At 36.3% G+C, this 12,539-nt stretch overlaps 1 protein-coding gene across 4 annotated transcripts in view; it reads left to right on the forward strand.

Annotated features, from left to right (window-relative positions):
- SLC9A3 (solute carrier family 9 member A3) overlaps positions 1–12,539 on the forward strand; it is a 54,626-nt gene that overhangs the window by 25,290 nt on the left and 16,797 nt on the right. For all 4 annotated transcript variants that reach the window (XM_027743902.2, XM_027743903.2, XM_027743905.2 and 1 more), the window contains exons 3-9: positions 3,124–3,284; positions 5,281–5,359; positions 6,198–6,375; positions 7,243–7,463; positions 9,374–9,576; positions 10,376–10,465; positions 12,203–12,273. In XM_027743902.2, the coding sequence (XP_027599703.1) occupies positions 3,124–3,284; positions 5,281–5,359; positions 6,198–6,375; positions 7,243–7,463; positions 9,374–9,576; positions 10,376–10,465; positions 12,203–12,273 (1,003 nt within the window). The remainder of the gene's footprint in view (positions 1–3,123; positions 3,285–5,280; positions 5,360–6,197; positions 6,376–7,242; positions 7,464–9,373; positions 9,577–10,375; positions 10,466–12,202; positions 12,274–12,539) is intronic.

Genomic DNA, 12,539 nt, shown 5'->3' on the forward strand with positions numbered 1-12,539 from the left:
TTCATCATTATGCAAATCTTTTAGTGGTAGTGTTTACTAGAACTCTGAGCTTACAGTTAAACAGTAGAATCAGCCCTTACCACAGGTCACAGATAAAGCTCTACAAGACAAATATAGGGATGTTAGCAAATGCAAACAATAAACTGACATGGCTGATGAATTTAAGTTTAGAAAGACCATTAATTGGTATACCGTGGGGACCTGTCTTTGCCACGACAACATAGTATAACCTACTAGAGTTCTAATTTCAGCTATGAAAAAGGCCAGAGGAGGCTGTCCCTGATTCAAACTGTGCCATTCTCCAGCAAAGCTGAGCAGGACTTTAAAATACCTACATGACACATACTCGCTAATCCACTAAATACATTATGTTGACCTCCAAGATGTCAATAAGTTCTAAGCACCATACTTTGTGATAAACCTTGCTGTTGTTACTTACTTGCTGAAGCTAGGAGAATGCCGAGTTACTCATTTTCTAGTAGAGTCTGTAGTAGCTTCTGGTTGAAGTTCTATGTCGTATTTTTGTTTCTATCCTACTTTTTCTATTGACGTGAATAATGCTAAAATATTAATATCATTAAAATGTAGAAATGTAAATCCACTACAGACTAAGATTAATAAAAACAAGCGACTTTCAACTTTGCCATTCAATGGGCTTGTAGTACTGTCCAGCAATATAAGGGTGCATAATCCAAATTAGATTGCTTAGATTTCCTACATAAATAAACAAAAGCAACTCTTTGTTTGCATTCAATACCCTTGTAGAAAAATAGAGACGGTGATAAGGACAAAAAAATCCTTCTTTAGAAGTGAAATGAAAAGATTAGCACCTTAACTGTTAACTAATAGTCATATCAGTCTGCTTTCCCAGAATAGGAAGAGTTACCTCATCCTAAACCTTTCTGGCTGATTGTACTGAACTGTTCCCCATCTGCTGGAGAACTAACACGTGCAGTATTGTGGAATAATTGTGACTGTGACTAATGCTTAGAGTAGTTTTTCCTGTACCATCTAGGCCATAGCTGCAACATGCTGAGTGTGTCTAGAAGTCTTAAACTGAGCCCAGCAAACTTATCTTGCTCAGGTGTCGCTGCTGTCAGCAAGTCACTTGGAAATTACTTGTGTTATTAGTCTAAGTAAAAGTCTGATTCAGAAACTCCATGCCTCCTGACAGTGCTTTGTAGGAATTACAGATGTGTCCTAATCTCCCCATAAATATTTGCTCACTAGCTTTGTAAGTCTTCAAAGAATGTACCAATGATTATAATTGGTAACACATAAAAAAGATAAGCAATCTCAGTGAGCCAATTTATTTTAAAACCTTACATTCTATTATACCCTGACCTCTGATAGTTATTGTCATTGGACTTGTTCCTTCCTTAAGCATGCCAGAGAAGGACAACATTTGGTGGAATCATTACTTAGATTCAGGTTCAAGGCTATTCTCAGAATTTTTGGCACAGACTTAAGATCACTCCTTCAACCCCACTCTCATGCTGAAATGGGTAGATTCAGTCCTTCTTCACGACCCAATATGTCCAAGAGTGAACAAGACTATTTATATTTTTGAAAATATGAGGTAGTCATATATCTGTGCAAGCTATGAGTTTCTGTTTTCAGGGCCTTACCAAGATTCCCATACATTTTATGGAAGACATTGTAGATGCTCTGATTGGCGGATAGCAGCTAAGAGAATATATACATCTGCAGCTCCATCAGATTATTGGCCATTGTCACATATAACAGGCTGTTGTCTACTCATGTTTCTGGCTGCCCATATAAGTATCCTTTCCTTGAGTAAATATGCCCATATAATTTTGTATCAAAAACATTTGGAATCTAGTTTCTCTTTCAATTATGATCTAAGCACAAAACATTTTGAATTTGAAAAATTACTTCATAAGAATACTTTCTAGAGGAGTGGCCATGTTGTTCTGGAAGTACCTTACAGGCAATATTGATCCTGTGGCTACGGTTACTGACTATCATTGCCTGACTCGTGCTTCCAAACCATTTAATCAGATGAATTTCTTCTTTACTTATAGAAATCATGCCTAATACAACTATAGATTAATTTTGGGCATGGGCCTCTGCACTGCATTCTAATGAACAAATTCTCAATATGTTCCTTCTTTGCTCTTCCTCATATAATTTTAGCACCGTTACTTCTTAATGAACCTTGCTTACTCCTCCATCCATTAATGAACACAAAGGGAATTTTACTGTTCTATACTATTTCAGAAATCTTTTCCCCAGAAAAAATGACTGGGGATTCTACTACTCCTGATTTCATGAAGAGGGTAAGCTAATCAAAGAGATCTTTGTGGTTCTCCCTTTTCTCCTTCTTTTAAAATGACAGTGATGTTTGTCTTGGTCTGTTTGCATAACTGAACAAAATAACATTAATAACTAAAAGAAGGTTAAAAAAAAATACCCAGTTACACTGTTGCCAGAGTTTTGTAGTTCCAAAACATTGTCAAAATTCCTAAGGGGCCACAACACAAAGATATTGAGGTACATTTTGGTCCTTCATCTGTTTTTATGGTCGACTTGCAGAAAATTTAACAGTGACCTCATGAATCCTAATTTGGAAACAAGTGGCTTAACTGCACCTATCAATAAATGCCTACTTGAATAAGGAGGCCACAATTGGTGTTCAACTGCTCTGAGTGTAATTAAGCCCCACTGAAGAAGTCAAATTTGACCTGTGACATGAACAATCTTGTAATGTTCACTTCAGAAGTACTGGTATAGTCCTCTTGACATCTTGTGAGTTCTCAGTTACCCTACGATAATTTACTTAAGTTAGACAAACCATACCACACACAGATACAAACTCAGTTTAAATATGGGAGCACTTTGCTGTAAGAACAGGCCTGTACTGGTCCTGCTCCCAGAAACAACTTTGATCCACATGGGCCAATGCTGGATCCAACAAATTTGTAGGAAACAAGATGGCACAGTACAGAACTTCTTAAATAATGTCTGTACCATACTTTCCAGTTGATACCTTAGGATCCCTATTTTGAAGGATTTGACATTATCTGTAATATCACAGTCTGTCATTACTATAGATAATACAGAGCTGATTCTGCTTATTATTTGTTTGCTTTGTTTTTGAAGGCAAACTGAACTCTGGAGTGCTGGACTTCCTCCTCTTTGGCAGCTTAATTGCTGCTGTGGATCCTGTAGCTGTTCTGGCAGTGTTTGAAGAAGTCCATGTCAATGAAGTTCTATTCATCATTGTTTTTGGAGAATCACTTCTGAATGATGCTGTAACTGTGGTAAGTAAATTATACATCCCCAAGTCACCCAAACTCTAGGGCGTTTCTTCTGAAATGCGTTTTACCCTTAAAAGAAATACTGTAGTATCTGTGTGTATCTACTCATGGGCTATTGTAGTGTAGCTCATGGTGTCTTCTGTCTTACTTATGAATCCTATATTGTGAAGATTAGATGTTTCAGCATGAAAGCTATTTGGAGCTGGTAAGTGACATAAAAATACACAGTCCTGGGCTGGACACTTCAAATGAAGTTTTAGGGACGCATGTTTTATTTGCCTTTGCTGTTCAAGTAGGGTTTTTATGACTTAATGAAATTAGTTCCAAGGATTTTAAGCCTTTCTTTGCTGTTGTTTTTTAATGTACATAGTCTTTTCTGCATATTTGTGTTATGCCTATAATTTCTATGCGTACCTCATTTAGTGAGAAAGAATACTCACCAAAGTGTTTATGCCTTCTCCCTCCGTTTTACTTCAATCAGATATTTATCAAACAGATATATAACAAAGATCCGATTTGGAAAAACTTGTGTGACATTTTCAGATAGTTTCTGTTTTGTTTTGTTTTGGTTTTTTTTCAAACATGTTAATTTTCTTTTTTTATTTAGAAAGACTTTAATAGACTTAAAGCAACTCAAATTTCTACTGATATTTTTATTTTGATTGAAACACCTTTTCTTTTCACATAAAATTTTTTCTTACAATAAAATAGTCGATAGTTTTGTAGTGCAGTGTTAGTGGACAGGGACCAGAAAGTCCCAAGGCAGAAAGGTGCTGTGCAACCAAGTTGCTATACAGCTTCAGTTCACTTTTGGATCATTTCCTGTTTCTGCTCCTGCCTGTCTCCAAAGGAGGGTAAGACATGTTCACTAGGCTCAGTTTCTTAACTTTTTGCAACCAAGGAAGCAAGGCACTGCAAGGTCACTGGCTGCAGCCTAATTGTTCACACGAATTTGAAAATGGCTTTCAGAGAAACCTAATTGCCCTTTGATATCAGTATCATTAGTAGTTTTGGGGTATTGACAGGAAGAAATATTAAAATAAACCTTTGATGAACTCAAGTATCAACATCACTGGCTTTCAGAAGGAAATGAGTTTTTGTTACTGCGAAATGAACATGAACACTCACTCTACAAATAAAAGAAAATTTGATTCATTGAAGGAAATCTAGAAGAGAAGAGCAAGCATGATCAAGAGTCAGAAAACACAGTCTATGAAGAAATTTGAAACAAGTGGAGTTCTTACCTTGAAAACGGAAAGCCTGGAGGACAGAAGAAAGTAGATGATATGGCATTCTTTAAACATGAAAATGTAAAAGACTACTGTTACAAAGCAAAGTAACCTGTACACTGTGACTGGGTAAATATGATAAGAATTATCAAGGTTAGTTGCAACAAGGAAAGCTGAGAAAGCCATAGTAAAGTTCTCCTCTGTCACTAGAGGAATTAAGAACAGATTAAACAGGCATATGTCAAAAATGATGCTCATACAAACCTCATTAGGCAGGAGTATGAATCATGTTATTCATTATTTTAAAAGCTTATTATTTTAAAAGCTTTAATACAATTATTGCAGTTCATTCTCTTTTATGTACAACTTATATATGTTCAATATATTTCAATTTAGTCTCATTATTAGCATCTTATTATCTTATTTATCTTATACAGGTGATTAAATAAATCTGTCAGATATCTGGATTTTACAGTGAGAAGTGCCTTAGAAAACACATCTCTATGTAACAATCCTTCTTATCAATAGGAAACACTGAAATGAGAAATGGAAAATTGTGTTTTTTTCTTAAAAAAAAATTGTTTCTTCTTGCTCCACTGCGTTTTCTCCATTTTGAAAAAATATCAAATCTGCAAAGTCTTCTCCCTCCACACAGAATTTCCCTCAACCACACACTGTTTCAGGATTCATAATGTTAAGGCCCATAATGAGATTATTTTAATAGGCTCAATTCAGGAGCAATTATTAAGTTAGTCTACTTTTCTTTTCAGGTCCTGTACAATGTGTTTGAATCTTTCGTTGCAATAGGTCCAACGAATGTGACAGGAATTGAATGTCTCAAAGGCATAGGTGTGTAGAATTCAATTCTGTATCTCATATGTGATATATGTGCATATGTAGTATTTTAACAAAATATTATTAATATGCTATTGGTAACTGCTATTTTTCAGCCCTTTTCATTATTACTCATATTACCACACTAGTATGGCATAGACAAATGTCTTCAGAAAACAATTAGATAAATATTCCTGAATATTTGGAAAACTTAATCAGATAGATCTGTTTTCTTTTGAGGAGACTCAACAGATGTGGAATTCATTTGGTAAGATCACCAAACTTGATATTTTCTTTGTATTTAATAACATGTCCTTAGTTTCCGCCTATGCTCTCCCTCCCTGCATTCCAGGAAAATCGAGATTGTGTATAGGCATTCTCACTCCTTATCACTGATTGCCATCCAGTAACGTTTGCCAGTGACTATCAAGAAATTTTATTTACCTAAAAATAGAGTCCCTATTTCCCATTCCAAGCATGACATGGTACTTACTACATTATCTTATGAATAAATGTTTTAACAATGACTTTGACATATTCTAGAATATGCTTTTGTGAATACATTTGTTTACAGAACATGGGAAAAACCAGTATAAATTAAATGTAGTGTCTTTTGTATAAGGCTAAAATGGTGAGGCTTAGAAGAAAGTAACCTTGATTTTCTACAGAATGCTACATTCACATACCAAATGCTCAAAAGTATTTCCTGTTGTTTCACTTTAGAAATAAATTTTGACATGTCCTCCAAAATTTTCTCTCATTTACTAGCCACTTGCTGTTAGGTCTGTGCAAGAGAATGAATTCAAACCATTGTATTTTTACTGTTTAAGCTGTGTTAGGTTTTGCTTTTCAGTGTCGTTCTTTGTGGTGAGCCTTGGTGGGACACTGGTTGGCATTTTCTTTGCATTCCTGCTCTCACTGGTCAGTCGTTTCACCAAGCACGTGAGAATCATTGAACCTGGATTTGTGTTTATCATTTCCTACCTGTCCTACCTCACAGCAGAGATGCTGTCTCTTTCAGCTATCCTGGCGTAAGTTTCTTTTTATTGCTCTCTGGGAAGGGGCTGAGAAGGAAATATGTTTTTTAAAAATATTGAAAGGAAGGCCTAAATTATATAGGACAGCTATAAATATGACACTCACGAAGCTTATGCTGGATAACACTATTTTCACACTGCAGTAAATTATAATTTGCAAATACTGTTATTCAGCCTTGAAAAGGAATATATGTTTTCCAGTATTTGCTGTGCAACATGAGAACTCCTTTACGAAATACAGACATGACTCTTCCTTCTTAGTTGTTAATAATACTTCAGTCTTAACAGTTGTCCATTTGTATTGACATCTTTCCCTATAACGTGTAACCAAAGCAATATTTTTCTATGGCATTATGTGAATGTCATTATTCACTGCTCTCTCTGACTTGGCTGGTCTGCTAAGTTTTGCCTAAAGTTTGCCTGTTTTGGCTTGAGTACCCCTGTGATCTCTCTTCTTTTAGTACTCATTGACTCCTGGCATACCTTTCTTCTCAGTTTTGCTTATCATGTTTGTAGATGATACAGTAAGTATATCCAAGATCTAAAAATCTTTCTGCAAAGAGGTCACTAGTTTATGTCTAATGTAAACAAGATTTAAAATTTTACATGTAAGACGTATGATAATCTGAAGAGAATTAAAGTCTGTTGTGATCTAATGAAATGCTGTCTTCAGGCCTCTTGAGGTTATCTCAGAATAAATGTTTGAGATATGCTTTTTACCTAGACTAGACTCCACAAGGGTTCCTGAGTTTATTTTTTCTTAGAAATTAATGGTGGGTTTTTATCACTATGTGACAGACAGATGGAAATAATATTAAATGTTGCAACAGATATTTTCTGAAAAATCGCTTCTTTTTCTAGGATAACCTTCTGTGGCATTTGCTGTCAGAAATATGTCAAAGCTAACATATCTGAACAGTCTTCTACAACTGTAAGATATACCATGAAAATGATGGCCAGTGGAGCAGAAACTATTATCTTCATGTTCCTGGGAATTTCAGCTGTAAATCCAGATATCTGGATGTGGAATACAGCTTTTATTCTGTTGACTCTGGTCTTCATCTCAGTATATAGAGTTATTGGTAAGGGGATAATCTTATTCTTGCACTGTGTTGCTAATGCAATCACATATTCTTTATACCTCTCCCTACAAAATTTGGAGTTCTAGGCTTGTTTCTTTTAAAACATTACCTTTATTTTGGTTGAATTTATGGTTCAGTTTGGGTTAGGAGAGTAGATCTCTGCAGTAAGCTTCATCATATGCTGAAAATATAGCAAGATTTCATTTTTGATGATGTGTGAGGATATGACTAGCCCAGCAGCTAACATGAATCATCCAGTGGCTAACCTTTGCTGACCCAGTACATGGTATTGTCAAAATCTCCCAGTGAAAAGGACTTTGTTCTTTAACAAAATATGTGAATCCTGTCAGCCATATCGTTCCTTCAGCTCTTTCAAATTTGGTAATAGAGAGATTGTCTTAAACTAATTTTATGGTTGACTTCAGGTTTTAGACACACAGTGATATCGGACCATACATTAATTACACTGCATGGTCTCTGGCTTAAGAAATAATTCTCAGGGACTGATAAAAAACTGAGCAAATAAGACTGTGGCAGGTAGTGATTACCTGCTGTCAATTTACCGGGGTTATATAAGTTTGCAAACATTTCAAAATACCAAAAATGACTTGCCCAGCTATGTACGTAGTTCTACTGTAGTTTTGCTGAAGTAACAAAAAAGGCATAGAATGAAGCACTTGTAGAGAGTAACACACGTAGTGATTTGGTGTATGTACTTACACCTGGGAATAAATTAAACTGGTTTATTTGCCTGTTTGTCTTGACTTAAATTCAAATAACAGGTTACATGTCTATCTAGCTGGCAAGTTTCCTAGACTCTGTGTTCTTATTCTGTCTCAGAGGTTCCTGAGCTGAATGAAGTGTCTAGCCCCTTGTCCTCCTTTCTGAATAGTCTGTAAGCATTGTTCATTTAGCTGCTTCTCAGTAACTGCTAATGTGCCTGAGGTGTTCAAAAGAGTTTTCAATATCTTGTCTTTGACACTGTTTGTATTCCTGAAATAAGTATTCCTGAAATAAGTGTTTAACTATCCTGTAATAAATGTGCTCAACAATTAAATAGTAAATATTCAGCAATAACAATAAGCACCCATTAAAGTAATTGATCTTAGACATTGGCAAATTACTAAATACCTGATGATACCTCATGCAATTGCAGCTCTCATACCCTGAAGAGGTAGATTGGTGGCATGAATGGATTTTTAAGAGTCCCTTCTTACAGTGACCAGACACTCTTCCCTTGGCACAAGTTCAAAGTTCTCTAAAAAGAGAAATATCTGTTTTGCATTGGTTAACAGCACTGGCATGCTGCAGTGGGACATGCGTCCCATGCCACTTGGAGGAGTGGTGAAGCTGTTTTTCCTCTGTATGGTGGGAGCTCTGGAACACATTGGGATAACTAGAACTTTAGGTCTCCTGAAGCAGGCAGCATCTCACCTGTATGTCTGAAGACAGTGTTAGCATAACTAGACCACCCTTCCTAAGACAATGACATAAACATCCTCTTTAGCGATTTGTAAAGGGTACCACACTTAGTCCGTAAATCAATGCTGTTTTAACCCGTTTCTATTAAATGACCATGTGAATATCACTGGTTATGGTGCTAGAAATTCTATTCTTTCTCAATGAATTTCAAAGATCAGGATGCAGCAGAACTTGCCCTGTAGTGCCTGTGCTGGAGGGCAGCACTCTCAGAAGAAGAGCTGCTGGTTCACAGAAGCAGCTCCATCTAATTCCTTTGACCTGATGTAAAGGAGAAGGCACCAAGTGGGCAACATAGTGCTACAGAGGGGGAAGTGGATGGAGTAGATTGTTACGAAAGTGGTGTGGTGGTACCATTTCTGTTACACACGGTTGGGATATTGACACTGCACAAGAGTATTTCTAGACATGCTGACATTTGTTTTTTACAGGTGTAGTTTTACAGACATGGATTCTCAACCGCTACAGAACGGTCCAGTTGGAGATAATAGACCAGGTGGTGATGTCCTATGGTGGACTACGTGGAGCAGTTGCTTTTGCTCTTGTTGCACTTCTGGATAAGGACAAAGTGCATGACAAAAACCTGTTTGTCAGCACAACTATCATTGTTGTGTTTTTTACTGTTATTTTCCAGGTAATTTAACTACTTAAGCATGCTTCTTGCAAGGAGAAGGAGTCCCCCAAAAGTACTGAATGCTTAAAGCAGTTCTCAGCTGAAGGTTGCATATGGTTTCACTGAACTGAAAGAATAATTGAATTTGTAATTTTAGTAACAAAGATCCCATTTTATGTTTTCATATGGGACCACATGGGACAAAACACAATTTCCTCTGTGCTAAAAATTGTTCAGTCTTAGCCACTTAGTATTAATAGTGCCTAGTTAATATCTGATTAAACATCCTTCACCTCATATGAATAACTATAGGGAACAGTCCTTTTAATGGGAAGATAAGTCATTAAGCTGATCTACCTGAGTCTCAGTCCTTGTTTTATTATATTTAATAGCAGTGGGACAAGAAAGTATTTAACATCCAAACAAAATAGCACTTTCTGGATGAAAAAGCATTAATTTAAGTGGAGATATGTCAGTATATAGCAGCTTCTAATTTTATCTGAAGTGTATTACAGAAAGTTTAATTGTGGACACAAACTCCTGATATGTGGAGAAAACACCACAATCAATTGTAAAAAGAATACTTGTATACTTCCAGTACCATATTTTTACTATAGAAGTTGTTGGTTTTTGTCTTTTCAAACCTTTGTAACAGAAGCTGAGGGTACAGCATTTTATCTTCTAGAGAGGACAGAGATCAACTGAGAAAGTATGAGAACCACCAAGTAACACACAAATGTGCTCTATTTCTCTTTAACAACACCAGTTGGAGGAAAGTCTAGGAAAACTCAAGTATTTATTATCATGTTTCAATCCTTAGGGACTAACTATCAAGCCTTTGGTACAGTGGCTGAAAGTGAAGAAAAGTGAACACAGAGAGCCAAAACTGAATGAGAAACTTCATGGCAGAGTAAGATATTTTAAAATAAAACTATGGTGTCTTTTGGGTGTCTACAGAGCATCTTAAGAGAAAACAAAAATATTAGAGAGAATTTCTTTCCTTGGAAGGGAAGAGGCCGGCAAATTTCAAGAGCAAAATCCTTCAAACATTTCAAACATTTCAAAAGGTATTTTTAGGTTACTATTTGTCTCCTCTGAGGGGATACTCAACTGAAAGTTCTGATCTTTCACTTGAGAATTCAATAGGGCTGAGAGTGCTGGGGAAACAGCACAAATTGAATATGCTTCTTTGTCTTCATTTAAAAGAGGATAATGTTTGATTGACGACTGCTAGGGCAAAGCATGTGCAAGTAAGTTTATTTTTCCATCTTACAAGCTGTTAATGTCTGGAAAAGGTATGAAAAGCAGGCTTTGTAGCTTGCATGTTACACAGAAAGATAGTCTGCTACCCAGTACAGATTAATTATACACTGAAATTCCCGATCAATGGCAATAGTTTTAATGCAGTGTGAGTGCTGTGTGTTCCTGCATTTCTTTACCCTTTTAAAAGATTTTGAAACACAATCTCTTCCAGTTCACTTTCACACAACATTATAAAATTCTTTTCCAGTAAAAAACCCCATGTATTTTCAATACAAATATAGGTTATAGGATGGAAGACTATAGACAGAATCATCAAGATTGGAAGAGACCTTCAAGAACATCTAGTTCAACCATCAACCCAGCACCACCATAATTACCCCTAAACCATATTTCCAAGTGCCACATCCAGATTCCTCTTGAAACTTCCAGAGACGGTGACTCCACTACCTCCCTGGGTGGCTTATTCCAATGTCTAGCCACTCTTTCAGTGAAAAATGTTTTTTGATATATAGTCTGAACATCCCCTGGCTTAATTTAAGACCATTTTAACCTCCTTTCAGGTAGCTGGAGAGAGCAATAAGGTCACCCCCTAAGCCTCCTCCAGACTAAACAACTCCTGTTCCCTGAGCCATTCCTCATAACACGTTTTCTAGACCCTTCACCAGCTCCAGCACCTCAATGTCCTTTTTGAAGTGAGGGTCCCAAAATTGACCACAGTACTCAAGGTACAGCTTCATCTGTGCCAAATATATCACCCATGTTGTCGCAAATCTAGCATCTGTATATTCTGCAGTAATCACTCCAATGTTCAGAGTAAAATGTTCACAACCACATGCAGAAAAAGACCAAATTGTACCTGCAGCTGCCTTGGTTTGAATCAACAATTATAAACCTTGGATTTCTATCAGCCATCTAACATAATCAGGACAAAATTTTGCTCTAGATATTAAAAGAATGATGCCTACTTCTACTCTGAGGGGAGTATGGATTCCTGAAACATCTAAAAAGACACACTAGGGAAATTGTTCAACTGATTTAATCATTGACACTAATAATGGCTGATGTACTTCATAGGTCAGAAATGGAGATGGCAAAATGAGTCAATAAAAAGTTTTAAAACTGAATGTTAAAATGGGGGTCTGAGTACCTTCTTGCTGAGAACATTGTAATTCAAGAATAGTTAGTGAATTTATAAAGAACTGGTTAGAAAGCTCAGGACCTTTGAAGAAAAGCTTATAGTAGTTAGTATTTCTGTAAATGGGAAATAAATGTGCTTAACAGCAATAAAATTATTCTGCATAGTCACCTGGTCTAACTTAAAAAAAATTTGAGCTATTTTCTATTTATGCTTTATTATTTCTTAACCCCACTTTCACTTTCCTAGGCCTTTGATCACATTCTTTCTGCTATAGAAGACATTTCTGGACAAATAGGCCATCATTATCTGAGAGACAAGTAAGTAGTAACTAACTTGGAATGTTGAAATACTGCTAGGAAATCTTATCTGTACATTATCACTTTTTAAGCCTGTGAGTTTAGGGAAAGCAAGGATGTATATGTAGTTTAAGAGGTTATATACTGAAAATACTGGAAATACAGCAAATGTGAAAACAGTGTATTTTTGTCCCCTTACAACTGGAATCTGTTCTTTCTCTTCTACAGTTCAGATTATGCCTTTGCAGGTGCCTCAGTTCACATTCAGGAGTCAGATTCTCTCGAGG

This window comes from Pipra filicauda, unplaced genomic scaffold, assembly GCF_003945595.2.
Source record: "Pipra filicauda isolate LSUMZ 115617 unplaced genomic scaffold, ASM394559v2 scaffold356_size1356884_pilon, whole genome shotgun sequence".
Classification (NCBI taxonomy): domain Eukaryota; kingdom Metazoa; phylum Chordata; class Aves; order Passeriformes; family Pipridae; genus Pipra; species Pipra filicauda.